This window comes from Amia ocellicauda, chromosome 17 (assembly GCF_036373705.1).
Source record: "Amia ocellicauda isolate fAmiCal2 chromosome 17, fAmiCal2.hap1, whole genome shotgun sequence".
NCBI lineage: Eukaryota > Metazoa > Chordata > Actinopteri > Amiiformes > Amiidae > Amia > Amia ocellicauda.
Window position 1 is genome coordinate 28,264,994 of NC_089866.1, and position 17,343 is coordinate 28,282,336.

At 40.3% G+C, this 17,343-nt stretch overlaps 1 protein-coding gene across 1 annotated transcript in view; it reads right to left on the bottom strand.

Moving 5' to 3' along the window:
• rasal1a (RAS protein activator like 1a (GAP1 like)) overlaps positions 1-17,343 on the bottom strand; it is a 176,523-nt gene that overhangs the window by 66,287 nt on the left and 92,893 nt on the right. Inside the window, exons 9-10 of the mRNA XM_066689532.1 lie at positions 10,263-10,380; positions 906-1,059 (exon numbers count right to left, since the gene is read on the bottom strand). Of these exons, the coding sequence (XP_066545629.1) occupies positions 906-1,059; positions 10,263-10,380 (272 nt within the window). The remainder of the gene's footprint in view (positions 1-905; positions 1,060-10,262; positions 10,381-17,343) is intronic.

A 17,343-nucleotide genomic window follows, 5' to 3' on the forward strand; every position in this document is an offset into this window, starting at 1 on the left:
ATTCCATTCGTCATGACAATAATGCAAAGCACAAAGCCAAGTCTACACTAGAGTTAAGAATAAGAAAGTGAATGTCCTTGAGTGGCCCAGTCAAAGTCCTGACTTGAATCCTATTGAAAATCTGTGAAAACACTTGAGAATTGCTGTCCTTCAGTGATCCCAAAGCAACTAGAGAGAGCTTGTGCAAATCTGTGAAAAAGGACAAAAATTGCACCAAGACAGTGTGCAAAGTTGGTAGAGACTTGCAGTCTGAATACTTGTGCAATCAACATATTTCAGTTTTTCCTGAAATTTACCATATCTTACCCTAAAAAGTGTACAGTTTGACCATTCAAGTTTTGAATAAAAAATGTGTATGCATAATTTTGTAATTTCACAAAAATGAACACCATAGGAAGGGTCTGAATATGTTTGCGAGGCACTGTATTATCTCTAGCATGCTACTCCACTCCCTTCACTGGCTCACGTCCAGTTCAAGACTTTGACTCTTACCTACCGCTGTCTCAATTAGACAGAACATAGCGAACTACAAACTCTCATCTCTTCTTATATTCCTTCCAGACCTCTCCGGTCATCCTATACCAAAAGACTCACTTGTACCCCCTCTTCAATCCCCTTCTTCCAGAGTCCGTTCCTTTTCAACACTTATCCCTAAGTGGAGGAACAACCTTCCCACTGAGGTCAGGAGTGCAGAGTCCTGGCAACATTGTTTATTATACTATGCTTCCTTATGCTTCTGTGAATTTATATTTCTAGTGTGTTACTGCTACTTCTCAGATGCCCCCCCCCCCCCAATGTGATGGTTAGTAAGAAAACATCTGGAATGGAGGACCAATCTGATATCTGTAGAATGCAGGTTTAATAAGTGCTCCTTCCCCAGCAGGGTCCACAGCAGTGCCACTCACAGGTCTGGTTGACCTCCCGAGTGTTCAGGTAGTCCAGGAAGGGGATTACCAGCCCCTGACCCAGGTGGATCTTCACTAGCGTCATGGCAACATCCTGACGGCTTTCCAATGTGGTCACCTCCTCCAGCATGGTCAGGGGGGTAGTGTCCTCCACCTGGAGTTGACAGATACAGATATAATTGTTACTATTATGTTAGTATTTATTATTATTATTATTATTATTATTATTATTATTATTATTATTATTATTATTATTATTATTATTATGTTACAGGGCTGTGTGATATACACTCACCTAAAGGATTATTAGGAACACCATACTAATACTGTGTTTGACCCCCTTTCGCCTTCAGAACTGCCTTAATTCTACATGGCATTGATTCAACAAGGTGCTGAAAGCATTCTTTAGAAATGTTGGCCCATATTGATAGGATAGCATCTTGCAGTTGATGGAGATTTGTGGGATGCACATCCAGGGCACGAAGCTCCCGTTCCACCACATCCCAAAGATGCTCTATTGGGTTGAGATCTGGTGACTGTGGGGGCCAGTTTAGTACAGTGAACTCATTGTCACATTCAAGAAACCAATTTGAAATGATTCGACCTTTGTGACATGGTGCATTATCCTGCTGGAAGTAGCCATCAGAGGATGGGTACATGGTGGTCATAAAGGGATGGACATGGTCAGAAACAATGCTCAGGTAGGCCGTGGCATTTAAACGATGCCCAATTGGCACTAAGGGGCCTAAAGTGTGCCAAGAAAACATCCCCCACACCATTACACCACCACCACCAGCCTGCACAGTGGTAACAAGGCATGATGGATCCATGTTCTCATTCTGTTTACGCCAAATTCTGACTCTACCATCTGAATGTCTCAACAGAAATCGAGACTCATCAGACCAGGCAACATTTTTCCAGTCTTCAACTGTCCAATTTTGGTGAGCTTGTGCAAATTGTAGTCTCTTTTTCCTATTTGTAGTGGAGATGAGTGATACCCGGTGGGGTCTTATGCTGTTGTAGCCCATCCGCCTCAAGGTTGTACGTGTTGTGGCTTCACAAATGCTTTGCTGCATACCTCGGTTGTAACGAGTGGTTATTTCAGTCAAAGTTGCTCTTCTATCAGCTTGAATCAGTCGGCCCATTCTCCTCTGACCTCTAGCATCAACGAGGCATTTTCGCCCACAGGACTGCCGCATACTGGATGTTTTTCCCTTTTCACACCATTCTTTGTAAACCCTAGAAATGGTTGTGCGTGAAAATCCCAGTAACTGAGCAGATTGTGAAATACTCAGACCGGCCCGTCTGGCACCAACAACCATGCCACGCTCAAAATTGCTCAAATCTTTTTTGAAATGTGTTTTTCTGGATTTTTTTGTTGTTATTCTGTCTCTCACTGTTAAAATACACCTACCATTAAAATTATAGACTGATCATTTCTTTGTCAGTGGGCAAATGTACAAAATCAGCAGGGGATCAAATACTTTTTTCCCTCACTGTATATCCATCATATTTACATGAAATTTAGCATACATATCTCTGACGTGTGTTTTGACCTTACTCTAAACACTATGTTCGAGTCACAGATTAAATGCCCCTCCCCCTCTCGGGTTTACATGGTCTTAGTTTATTGCAGTACAGACAAGCTGCTGTTTACCTGCAGCCATGCAAAGGGCAAAGGAGTGTCATGTGCACTGCGCATTGCTGTTTTATAATTAGTTTTAATGATCTTACTGAGTGGTTTTCCACGTCCCTGATGGAGCTAGAAGCCATGAATAGAAGTGTTTGATAAAGTTTGGATTACAACACAATGCACAGTACTGAACAGTGCACAACTGACCCACAACAATACAGAAAGCATAATCATAATAGGCAACAAAAGCGTTATGAATTGCCATAACCATGAAACGTGACCATTTCAGGATATATATGATTAACTGAGACAGTAGCGTTTGTGCATAAACTGCGTGCTTACATGTAGAAATGGGCATGTTTCCGATTTTGTGGTGGTGAAGTGTCACATATTTTCTTTTAACTTGTGCAAAAATGTAATGCATCATCACATTGCAGCAGCATTTAGTCTAGTCAGCAGGTCATTAATTTTGGTTGGATTTGGTTGGATAGTTATCTGCTTACATGGTATGTTATGTTGATTTTAAAGCTAACTACTGATTCCGATTGAAAATTAGTTCAGTGATAGCTAGCTTGTTGCATGCATTGAGGTCACACACAAGCATGACTCGACACAGCAGGTGAGGTGAAATAAATAATTAATAATGTCTGCTGCATGCTTCTACCTTGTGCCTTCTTGTCCTCGTCCTCTTTTCTGCACCCAACGGGTACTCTTTTAAGAGATTCCATCTCTCTTCACCTCAGCAGCACTGCTGTAACATATGCCTGACCTGCCCTGATCCCGCACTAATTTACGTTTTTTGGCAGCTCGCACTACATCTCAGTCACTCTGCTTGCAGCCAGCATATTGTGTGCAGCACAAAAGCGCTCGGTTGTATTTTTTGTTTTGTTTTTAATATTAATGATGTCACATTGTAGGGGCCCTTTGATATTATGAGGCCCTAAGCGACCGCCACGACCGCCTGTATGACATGCCGGCCCTGACTGTTGTTGTACTTTATGGTGAGCCAGAGCCTAACCCAGCAGGCACAGTGTGCAAGGCAAGGTACACCCAGGATGTCAACCCATTGCAGGGCAGCACACACACACATACAACAGTGAAGTTTAGAGTAATAAATCAACGTAAACAGCTTTGCAATATGGGGAGGAACTTGAGCACAACAGGGGCACAGGAACAATATGCAATCTCCACACTGCCAGACACCCAAGACTGGAATTGAGCCAGGGTCCCAGGAACTGTGAGCCAGCACTAAACACCATGCTACTTCTCCCGTAGCCTTGTTTCCCCGTGTTTCCTTGATCCCTAGCCTGACATCCCGACCACGCTTCTGTCTCTTCCTTGCTTGCTCTGTTCGCCCAATCGCCTGACCATCGCCTGTTACCACGACCACGTCTTCGCCTAGCCCTGTATTTTCCTGATCATCCAGCACCCGACCCACGCCTGTTCGACCATCCCGCAATCCAGCACTGCACTTGGGTCCCCTGTTCCCGTGCTCCCAGATGCACAGAAAAATGCTCCATGTGATTCCTATTCGTAGTAACTGTTGTTCAACAAATCTATACATAAACACATGCTTGTACAGTACACTGATTGATTATGGTTACTTAAGATATGTATGTGCTTTAAATGTATTACTTTAAATGAAAAGGCATCAATTGTTTTGGATCATATGCTCCATGTCCACCAGGAAACTTTGAGACAGGAGGGGATTTTAACATTTAAAAGGACATTAACATCTTATTACTAAATTACATTATTTACACTGTTGCATTATTGAGTGCACTGCAATAAATACAACAAAACGAGATTAATTAAATATTTGTAATGTATTGTAATGTAAAGTATTCATGGACTTCTTTTTTCTCAATATTAATACAGTGAAGTCATTTCATCACCTCTTATTTAATAATACATTGCAACTGTAAAAGCTAAATGGTGAGTTATCTTACACATAGAATTGATGACAACAGCCTGCATTGCTTTAATTTGTACATGTGGAGTAGTAGTTAGGGCTCTAGATTCCTAAGCAGATGTTTGTGGGTTCAATCCCAGGAAGGGATCACTGCTGTTGTATTTTTGAGCAAAGTACTTTACCTAGATTGCTCAAGTAAAAATTCCAGCTGTAAAATGTATGTGGTATATGTTAACAATTTTAAGTCTGCTAAAGATGAAGATGGGGTGCTTCACATGTCTAGGATATAAGAATGCTTAGGAATAGTTCCAGATCCTTAAAGCTGATTATCCGAGATCATTTTTTAGTTTATTTTTCAAGGCCTATTTGACTCCTGAGTTTTGGAACTTCCTGCAGTTTCCCTCTGAACAGAGTCTTCATGGACAATTATCCTTTTAAAATGATATTGGATTATGTTTAAACCTGTTCTTCAAGATCTGGAGGTACACCAGACTTTCTGGTGCCCTGGGATGTACCTAGATGACATTCTCTTCCACTGGCAAGGTACAACATCCTTACTATGTGGTGTAAAAATAAGCTTGGTGCAATCATTGTGTCCATGCTATAAGCTTGGTGCAATCATTGTGTGCATGTAGATGTTTTGCACCTTCAGATACTCAAACCCTTGTTTAGATGTAAACTGCAAGTGAAGACCAGCAGTGCATGCTCCACACAGAGTGTGAACGGTTGCAATCTGCTCTCTCTCTTTTAAGATAAAATATATTAAATGAATGCAGACAACACAAGCATGTTGCAGTTTAACTGCTCCAGTTCCTTCATTATAAGCATCTTTCAAATTGCTAATCTCTTTGAACACATTGAAGCTAAAAACAACTTACAGTCATCTTCAAAAAGGTTGAATTCACAAGGGACATCCTTCACAAGGGACAGCCTCTTTGACAGAAGGGAAATAAATGCTCTATGTTCCACAGAACAATTGTGGATGTTTTGCTTCTGCATATTTTAGTAGAATACATCCATGTCATGACATTTATGGCCTGATGTCATCAATGGTAGTAAATCAGCCATGACTCCCCAGAACACTGTTACAGAAATATATGTGTGGGGAAAACAACTCCTTCCCTGTTAATGCTAGGATGAAATCTGACCTAAACTCTTGAATTTACAGCTTAATTGAAGGAGATGATAACAGTGTATTTCGAACTGCGGTGGGCCATACATTTCAAGTTTGTCTGGGATGCTGTCAAACATTTTGTTTAACAGAGATGTCTCTGAAAGAGCAGCAAAAAAAATTCTTAAGAGAATCTAATCAGTTGGGGAGGGGTGGCCATCCTAGTCCTAAAGGGTTCACAGTAATTTGGTAATAAACATAATTGTGCACTGTGATAACAGATTAATTTAATAAAATAATGTAATTTCATTGTAGGCTGGATTTTTTGTTGTGACAACTCTATGATGTATCACACCTATAATAGGAGATTAATATAATACATATTAAAAGTATAATATGAATGAAACATTAAATACCATAGTAACTGGGATACTGTAACTCCTACTGTTCCCACTTTCACAATTTCCCCAGACTCTGTTTCAGGACCCTGATCTACTCCATTATTCAATTATCATCCCATCTTTCCTCGTAAACCCTCTCCACCTGTTTCCTGTTCCACCTGCTCATTAAACCCCTTATATATACTCCTTTGTTCCCCTCACTAAACGCAAATTCTTGCCTTGCCTTGCCAGCAGCATTTCTGAGCATTAGTATTGTTATTGTGTTTTCCCGTGTATCGACCCTTGCCTTCTCTCTGTTTTACATCTGGATTTACCCTGCTATTGTTGTTTGCCTGATCGATCGACCTACCTTCCGTGACCCGACTATTCCTTTGCTAAATCCCTTTGATTCTCCTGACGCCGCTATTGGATCCTAATCTCTCTTGCTCTGGCAGTGAGACTAGACAACTTGTTAAAGACCAGACAAAAATGCGAAAATTCTATGGACACCTCCCGTCTTCCAGACAAACATATTCCAGCACCCTCCATCGCAACCAAACCCGAGCCTATGCAGATCGGGTGCACACACCTGTCCACTGAGCAGCACCAGAGACGGATGCAGATGCACTGCCTTTCTGCGGCCAAGCCGGTCATTACTGCAACAACTCTCCCACACGTCCCAGTGTCCCAGGAACTGTCACCTCTGCATAGTGTCGAATCCAAGCCTGTATTCAATTGGGATCTAAAACCCTATTTCTTCCGCTCTAGTAGATTCCGGATCTGCGGGTAATTTCATCGACAGTAAAACAGTGAAACAACTCAACCTACCCCTCTCACCCTGTGAACCTTCTCTCCGCGTACGTGCTATAAATAACCAGCCCATCGGCTCTGGTCACATCACCCTGATGATGAAACTTTTACACATTGAGCAAATCCCTTTCTTCATCATAAACTCACCTGAAGCTGACCTCATCCTAGGGCTGCCGTGGCTTAAACTCCATAACCCAGCTATTTCCTGGACTGGATTTCCTTCCCTGGAGCCATCACTGTTTCACACACTGCCTGTATTTGCCTTGTCACGCCACTCACATTGAGAGCCCTCTACAGTCAACTCCACCAGACATCCCCTCAGAGTACCAAGACCTAGCTGCAGTCTTTCACAAACCCCAAGTTACCTCCTCATCGGTCATGGGATTGCACTATTGACCTACTTCCTGGTGCTTCTCTCCCCAGGGGTCGGATTTACCCACTTTCCCTACCTGAGTCTAAGGCCATGGAGGAATACATACAGAAAGCGCTAGAATTGGGCATCATCCGTCCATCCACTTCACCAGCTACGGTGAGCTTCTTTTTTGAAGGATGGCAGACTCCGACCCTGTATCAACTACCATGGTCTGAATGCAGTGACTGCAAGGAATCACTACCCGTTGCCCCTAGTGCCAGCTGCCCTGGAACAGATTAGAGGAGCTCGCGTCTTCACTAAACTGGACCTGCAAAGCACCTATGATCAGAATCCTGAAAGGTGATGAATGGAAAACTGCCTTCATTACGCACACAGGTCACTATGAATATTTGGTCATGCCCTTTGGACTCGCTAATGCCTCAACTGTTTTCCAGGCTTTTGTCAATGAGGTTCTAAGAAAATTCCTGAATCATTTTGTCCTGATATACATCGACGATATTTTGATATATTCTTCTAATCTCTCAGATCACACTGATCACATTCGACAGGTCCTTCATTGTCTGTGGGACAACGAACTGTTTGTGAAAGGCGAGAAATGCGAATTTCACTAAAAACGCATTCGTTTTCTGGGTTACATCCTAGATGCTGACGGGGTTCATATGGATCAGGACAAAGTCAAGGCAGTGACGGAATGGCCTTAACCCTGTACAGTAAAGGAACTACAGAGATTCCTAGGTTTTGCCAAATTTTACCGGCGCTTTATCCTGAATTTCAGTACTGTGGCTGCCCCTTTAACTTCTTTGCTCTGAGGTTCTGCAAGCACACTGTCCTGGTCTGCAGCTGCTACTGATGCTTTTACACAGCTCAAGGTGCTCTTTACAACTGCACCTTTACTTAAACATCCTGATAGATCTCTTCCCTTTCTTGTGGAGGTCGACTCCTCAGAGAGTGGTGTAGGAGCTGTACTATCACAACGACACGGAACACCAGCAAAACTTCATCCCTGCGCCTTCTTTTCTAAGAAACTGCCAGAACACAATTACGATATAGGGAACCGGGAACTCCAATAAAACTTGCTTTTGATGAATGGCGACATTGGTTGGAGGGTTCCCTGCACCGGTTTCTCGTCCTTACTTACTGAAACCTTGAATATATCCGTGCCGTTAAGCAGCTGAACCCCCGTCAGGCTCGATGGGCACTTTTCTTCACATGGTTTAATTTCACTCTCACCTATCGGCCAGGTTCCCAGAATACCAAAGCTGACGCTCTCTCCCGGCAGTTTGACGCTCATCCAGTCCCACTCAGTACCGAACCTATTCTACCTACCTCTTGTATAGTGGCTCCCATTTGATGGGATATCATGGACAAAATACAAAGAGAGCTTGTGACTGATCCATCACCTACTAATTGTCCAGTTTCCCATTTGTATGTTCTCTCTTCAATCCATTCCCAGCTTCTGCATTGGCTCCACTCTTCCCCTTCCCCAGAGGAGGTCTGGCAGGCTGCCCACGTCTGTCTGCAACAAGTGATCCGTCAACAGAAGAGACAAGTGGATCGGCGAAGGAGACCATCACCCTAATTCCATACAGGTCAAAAAGTGTTGTTGTTGACCTGGGACATACGTCTTCGGCTCCCCTCCACGAAGTTAAGTCCCTGTTTCATTGGTTCCTTTCCGATTCTCCGTCAGATCAACCCTGTCACTTACAAATTACAACTTCCCTCTCATTACCACATTTCACCCTCTTTCCACGTCTCCCTTCTCAAGCCGGTTGCTGATGACCCCTTTCCTCCAGTGCCTGATTCACCTGGATCGCCTCCTCCTCCTCCGCCTATCGATCTTGATGACGGTTCTACATATGTGATTCGGTCTCTCCTCAGTTCCCGCAGACACCGAGGACGCATTCAGTATCTTGTGGACTGGAAAAGGCTGCGGTCCGGAGGAGCGGTCCTGGGTTTCAGCCTCGGACATCCTGGATCTCGCTCTCATCACCGAGTTCGGGATCATCCAAATGCACCTGCTCCTCAGTCCTGTGGACGTCCTCATTGCCGGATTCGGTCGTTTGGAGCCGCCCGTGGGGAGGGGGATACTGTAACTCCTACACCCTGACTGTTCCCGCTTTCACCGCCAGAGGTCACCCAAGCCACACTTTCCCCAGACTCTGTTCCAGGACCGTGATCAACTCCATTATTCAATTATCATCCCACCTTTTCTCGTTAATCCTCTCCACCTGTTTCCTGTTCCACCTGCTCATAAAACCTCTTTTATATACTCCTTTGTTCCCCTCACTAAACGCAAATTCTTGCCTTGCCTTGCCAGCAGCATTTCTGAGCATTAGTATTGTTATTGTGTTTTCCCGTGTATCGACCCTTGCCTTCTCTCTGTTTTACATCTGGATTTACCCTGCTATTGTTGTTTGCCTGATCGATCGACCTACCTTCCGTGACCCTGTCTATTCCTTTGCTAAATCCCTTTGATTCTCCTGACGCTATTATTGGATCCTAATTGCTCCTGCTCTCATCGGTACCAGTCCTGACAGATACAAGCAAACATTATTTATTATATCTGTTAGGTGCTATCGTTCCTGCAGCTTTGATGATTGTGTTGATTGTAACAGATCTGATTGAGTCAGTGTGACACTGCACTGCACTTCCCCGGGGAGGGAAGGACAGGTGGAACAGCTGACCTGCTGTTCCCTGCACAATTGGCTCCCCTCCTCCATAAAACTGAACGGAGACCCACTTTCTGGGTGTGTGGTGTGGAGGCAGAGGAGAGCCATGAAGTGAGAGCAAGAGAGTGAGAACAACAAGTTGAAACGGACAGTAACAAACTTGGCTTTGGATTTGGATTACGGACTTTAATTTGGTTGCTGTTTGTGCATGTTTTTGTTTAGCTTAGAGAGGGATTTGTTATGTATTTAGGTAGACTCAACAAAGAGTTAGGTTTTGTTCTGGTTGTGTTTTGTTTGCGCACGGAGCACTGTACATAATAAATCTTCACTTTGCACTAATTTCCCTGCCTGTTTCCTTAGCCCCGCCTTACAGAGCCCTATCAATATTGTATGGATTGCGTATAATTGTATAGATGTAACCTTTTTATAAAGTTTAATTAAAAACAAAAATGGAAAAGTAGCCCCTCACCTCAGCAGGAGAGATAATGGACTCCACCAGTAGGTCAATGAGAGGCCTATAATACATGGAAGGCAGGATCCGATCTTCCACCAGACGAATTTTTAACCTCAGAGCTCCCAGCTTACCCCTGCAGGAGGAGAGGAGCAAAATACATTTTAATGTAATCAAAAGCCTCATACAGTTGTCTTTCCACTCACATGTCACTTTCAGCCTGCATCAGCAACCAGGCAGATGCTATCTGGTAGAATTTGGTATTGTTCTATAGTGGGAAAGGAATTACTGGCCCTTAATTGCATTAAACTGATGGTACAGTTGTTTCTCTACATAACTTTGCAATCATAGTCCATCAGAGACTAATTAGCCTGTGAAAAGCTCTCTGGAGTGACTTGTTCTAATTAACCTTGCGCTTCTATTCTTCACTCAATGTACAGTTACCATCATATCCATGGGGGAGCCAATTATTTGACTGTTGCTGTCTTAACAGTGACTACAAAAAGAGATCTGTGCAGTTTCCAATTAAAACTCACTGAAAGGGTTGATGTATAAGTGATTATGTTGACTACCCAGACCCTTTTGTTCTGTTTTAAGAGGCATAACTTAAATCTGTTATGGCAAAGGGAAAACACTGTTAAGATCATTTGACCACATAAGGAAACATCAATGTATAGTATGAGTACTACAGCTAGTGGTTTGTATTTCAAATTAATTGTATTTCCAATTAATCTTAGGCTTCAATCTTTATTGATAAAGTCTGTCCAATGCAAAAAGGAAATTCCTGGTTAACAAAATACCAAATTTCAGTTTTTGTCACAAATTCAAAGGGAAAAAGCTGGTAACCAACTATTTTCTCTGTGATTCTAGTGAAACTTTGGCTCCTGTTGATTGCCAATTGCCAATTTCAATAGAAATGTATTGCTAACATATAAAATACATAAAAACATTAAGCCTATAGAAATAAATAATTATGTTTGTTTTTCAGTAATCAAAAGCAATTATCCAACATAATAGACATCATAAATAATAGTGCCCAGCAAATGAAACGTGCATAACTGTCATAAAGTCACTCAAATCAAAAGACACAACCAGCTTCTTTTATTTTGGGCACAATGTTATAATCTGGTTTTGTGGTAAGACCTTTCTAAACCTATCAAAGGGGAAACAGACAGTCAAAGTGTGAATGTATCTTGTTTTTAATATAGCACATAACTGATTCTGATTACAAGCAAGCAGTATTTTTTCACATTTATTTATTTTTCATATTAAATCCATTATTTTTCCATATATAAATCCATATATTGACCTATATATATTATATGTCATCATTTCCATGACAGAGAACAGTGCACTGTCATCAATGGAAGCCTGTGACATTAATTAAAATAATAAATAGGTTTCAATAATCTGAATCACATATGTAGAACCGTATATATTTTAAATAATGATAAACTCACTTCTCATGTACATAAAAGCCTATATTTATATTTTGTTTTCCATAATCTTAGAAGTATCATTTTTTCATGTTTTTTCTTTCTCATTGTGTTCTGCATTTAGATTTGTTTTCAGAATTGTTTACTTTATATGGCTGTCTAGTTTCATTAGAATTTTATTACTTGTAGCTGTAGGTATTTACAACACTTCATTTGCACCAGTGTTGTTCAGTGGTTTATTTAGTTTAATACATTTTGCTCATTGAACTATACAGATTTGTCAGTTATATTGTTTGTTGAACACTGATTCAATCAGGACAACTCATGTGATAACATAACAGTTTATTGACAGTGTAATAATCATTTACATAGACATTGGTCTCACATTCAAGGGGTCCCTTCCCACCATTAGTTTTGCATTCCTGAACGACATCAGCTTTGGGAAGGGGGCAAGCGCAGCTGCCACCCCCCCCTTGACATAGTAGCCAGGACATAGGTGGGGGCTAGGGAGGTGGAGGGGAAATCAAAAACATGGAAGGGGATGCTGTTTTGGGTGAGTTTAAATACACATTTTTCCTATTCATTTTCTCAGGCAACCAATGGGCTTTAACATGCTATGTGCGATTAGATGAGTTTCCTGCCTGAACCATCACATTGCTTAAATTCAGCCCAGAGAAGTCATACAATTCAAGATTGACTGACCCAAGTTAAAACCAAAGATGGGTAAACTTCAGACTGACGCTCTATAAAAATCAGTGGTCTTCACTCAGTCATTGCACAAAATGTCATTGCCATTCAGTCAATCTGGCAATGCTTATGGCAGAGAATACTATTTTCTGAGTGCAACCGAGCAACATTGGTGTAATGTTGTGTTATCAAGATATTTAAAATGCAAGCACCCTATCTTGATTATTAGGAAAAGACATACAGATACCTTGCTTTGTATACTTCATTTTGTGAATTTTAATAATTTTGTTTATAAATTACTGAACATAATGGAACATTTTTTAAACAGCTGTGCCATCTATCTATGCAAAGTGTTATGTTTCAGTTTTACTATTTTAATGTGTAGTGAAAAAATGTACTTATTTTCTTAATATTCTTTGTATTATTAATTGTTTCATGTTGTTAATACAGTTCTGTCTCTAAAGCAAATCATTAGTTTGTATTTACCACTTTCTGGGAGCTACTTTAATTATTAGTTTGCTAAAAACATTTTGGTTTGTAGCTTCCTACCAGACTAAGGACCCTACAGAAAGTAATGTTACCTATGCCTCCGCCTTAAGGTTCATTGTTTCTTGAATGGTATATTTATTTTCCTCATTTCATGTTAGAGGAGGGATCCAGGTTAACCTGTATTTATGTTTTCTGTAATAAACTTGTTATTTCTTCATTGGTGTATCCTGGGATTTACTGAAACCACTACAAATGATTTTCAAAATTCAATTTTAAAAATAATTAATTAATTTAATAAACGTGTGCTATAATGAATTTGTGCATAGTGGGGTTGTGCAAAGTAGAGTCATGCAAAATGTACTTCTGGTAGGTTTTTTGGTCTATAGTGTACACTACAGTTTGATTTCAGGCTTTATAGCCATATAGCAAATTATAGAATTCAGGGTTTTTGATTTTGAAGAAGAAGCTCTGTGAACCTGATCTGCTCTCCAAAAGCAGACCTTCCTGTATATGGTTTACATAATGTTTAAGAATTGCAGAAGGATTAATTTTGAAGTGGCCCTGAAACTGAATGTAATAAAAGCATCTAATATGAAACTTTTGCTTTACTGATATTATTGCTATATCACCTATTATACTATATAGTCACTATGATACTATATATATATATATATATATATATATATATATATATAAACATTATATATTTATATTCAATTATATATATTTCTAAATTAATATACTCCACTAAAAACTTTATTTAATTTAGCAAAGTGTTTTAAAGTGTATTACTAACGCTCAATTTAAATTAGGGATGGCTCAATACCACTTTTTCTTTAAGAATTGAAACAAAAACTGCTAGTTACCTGTTGGCCTGGCAATGCCTTTAGCATCTATTTTGGCCCCCCATTTTAACTGCAGTTCGGGTTGTTTTAAAATTAGGCTGGTTGGGTCTGACCAATCATATCTTGTAGATTGATAACTTATGTACCTCGTCCAATTACTATTCGGGTCCCCTATGCCTCAACAACCGTTGCCAACGGGTATCTAATAAAAATTCATGCTCCAAACAATCGGGGGGTCAGTTCACAGTATAGTCGGTATAGAGAGGTTCATCAGTGTTGCAGTGCAGGGTGTACGGAGACTCTAACGAGCCCGTAAAACAAATCTGTTTTCTTTTTATCTCTCTGGACATCGTTCCCAATTTATTTTTTGTACTGTGTAAATTGTTGTTCATTCGTTACGTTTATTTTATTATTGTAAGTCAAAGTGTAAACAGTGTAGAGTGTAGGTGGTAACCAGTGTGTTCTAAAAACAAAACCACAGTACATCTCTGGGAATCGGCGGCGAGAGGAAGGAAGGACCGACGATTGGCAAAGGTTACATGATCCATCATCACGGGACGGGACGGGATTCCGGACGAGCGGCTGGGAATAACTCGGACCCGTTTGCTGTGTCGTGAGGAGGTGGCGTGAGTTTATGGTTGGGGCGTGCTTATGTATTTATTTACGTTTTTCAGCTGGCGGGACAGTGTTTTTTTAATTACTTCAATTATATTTTTGTCTGAGTGAATAAGTCCTCGTTGAACTGTGTCGTGTATAACCGAGGTGAAGAGTTTTTTTTCTGCAGTACAATTCGATTAAGCCCTCAGCAGTGAGGCCAAAGGGACAATTTTTTTTTTTCAATCTTATTATTATTTCGATATCTACAACAAATTAAAAAGTGCACCAACGATAAAAACAAGGGATTCAAACTATCGGGACATTTGTCCATTTATTGATTTTTCACGAAACTTTGGATTTGTGGGTATATTTTTATTTGTTTCACAGTGAATTGTGTTGCTCTTATTTTGTACCTGAGACTGCTAGATCAATTCTGTGGTTTTATTTTCTTGATTCTTTACATTTACCTAATTGACTACTTGATTTCATGCTATTACTCTACTCGCATGTGTTTAAATAAATCAACATGATTGTTGTTGTTTTTTTTCTAAATGTGTGTGTGTTGCTATTATTATTATTATTATTATTATTATTATTAGTAGTAGTAGTAGTAGTAGTAGTAGTAGTAGTAGTAGTATTGTTATTATTATTACTAGAGTGGGGTAAAAGGTAAATGCACTACAGGCTCTGGTTTTAATTTTGTGGCGTTATTAATTACAGGTATTATTAGTGTCGTGGTTACTTAGTTGCTGAATGTTTGGGGGTGTTGTATATTTTACCTCCGTGAAGTTGGCACCCCATATAATTAAATAATCACCAAAACTATTCCATTCATTTGTGCCGCAAAAATGAACATTTGTGCTGGTTTGGTGTTAGAGATATTAAAGCATTCTTTTTTGGGCTGTGTGACGTCACTCTCCACCCCATCTCGCTCAAATCGCTCCAAACCGGTGCCATTTGTTTGTGCCGTTAAAACAAACGCTGTAACTATTTCCCTTCCTTAGATATAGCAAGACTGTTTTCGGGATCGGTGACGTCATTCTCCACCCCATGTTGTCGAAATCGCTCCAAACCGGTGTCATTCGTTTGTGCTCGATTTGTGCCGGTTTGAGCCATTATAATGAACACGTTATCTATTTCCATTCCTTAGAAATAACAAATATGATTCAGGGCTGTGACGTCACTCTCCACCCCATGTTGTCCGAATCGCTCCAAACCGGTGTAATTCGTTTGTGTTCGATTTGTCCCGGTTTGTGCCGTTAAAAGAAACAATCTAACTAATTCCCTTACATAGAAATAACAAAAATATACCGGATCTGTGACATCAGTCATGTTTTTACTCCATCTCGTCCAATGCACTCATTTTCTGACTCGTTCGTCTGTGCTCTCGGTGCAGGTTTCTTACCGTTGCTGTCATTTTTTATTTCTTTTAATATTGACAGTTTGATCATTGGCAGTAACTTCAAGCCTCAAATCCAAATCACATATGCCTTGCATTTGTGCTCGTGTAGCACTTGTTTAAATTCACCTCTTGTAGATTGGTACTTAATATAATGTTGTTTGTGTTCTGGTCCATCGCTGAACCAAGTATTACATCTCGTTTATTACCATTATGTTTTAGGAGTTTATTCAAAGTAAAAAGTAGACTAACTTAACCTCAGTGAATACATCTTTAAGGCCACTGCGTTATAATAACCGTTTGCTCGATTAGTTAGTGTGTGACTTGATACAAGTCCAGCTTATGTTCAAAATGGTTATTGCATTATGCAACGACCACGATGGAATGATTGAATAGGATAAACAGTTTCATAAGAAATGGAGATGGTTGAAGCTTTTCATCTTCAGATTTGGCTCATCTCTGCTTACAGTTCTCAGAGAAAGATGCATAAACAGTGAATCAAGTACAGGTGAGGTGTGTGTTTTATTATGTTTCAAATATTGTACAGTGGAGACCGCTTATAGCGATCACGGTTATATTGATCAACCGCTTATATGGATCAAAAAGCTTGGGACGGAATCGTTCCTATACAAATACTGTTTAAATAATTTGCTTATAGTGATCAAGTACTCCGCTTATAGTGTTCATGTATGGGTCTTTTCATACATTTCAACATATGGAGAAAAATAAATAAAACGACGAATGTGATCGATATAAGGGGTCTCTACGGTACTAAAAAAGTCTAAACATAGATTAGTCTCAGTTTGATAGCTAGACTAATCTCATGCAAGTTAGTAAAAAGTGAACTTGGTTTTGGAGAAACCCATGATCCAGGCATCAGTTGACAAGTTTGTGAATTGACTTTTCCAGGAGGCACAGAGCCGACACACAAAACAGAGGTAGACTAATTTTGTTTGTATGCTAGTTATTGTTATGGCCTAATTGGCATTTGGCATTGATAGTCTACAGTTTATTTATTGTGTTTGAAATGTTAGTCTACTTTTTACTTTGAATAAACTCCTAAAACATAATGGTAATAAACGAGATGTAATACTTGGTTCAGCGATGGACCAGAACACAAACAACATTATATTAAGTACCAATCTACAAGAGGTGAATTTAAACAAGTGCTACACGAGCACAAATGCAGGGCATATGTGATTTGGATTTGAGGCTTGAAGTTACTGCCAATGATCAAACTGTCAATATTAAAAGAAATAAAAAATGACAGCAACGGTAAGAAACCTGCACCGAGAGCACAGAAGAACGAGTCAGAAAATGAGTGCATTGGACGAGATGGGTAAATGCATGACTGATGTCACAAAAATAATTTTGTTATTTCTATGTAAGGGAATTAGTTAGGTTGTTTCTTTTAACAGCACAAACCGGCACAAATCGAACACAAACGAATGACACCGGTTTGGAGCGATTCGGATGACATGGGGTGGAGAATGACGTCACCGATCCCGAAAACATTCTTGCTATATCTAAGGAAGGGAAATAGTTACAGCGTTTGTTTTAACGGCACAAACCGGCACAAACCGAGCACAAACAAATGGCACCGGTTTGGAGCGATTTGAGCGAGATGGGGTGGAGAGTGACGTCAC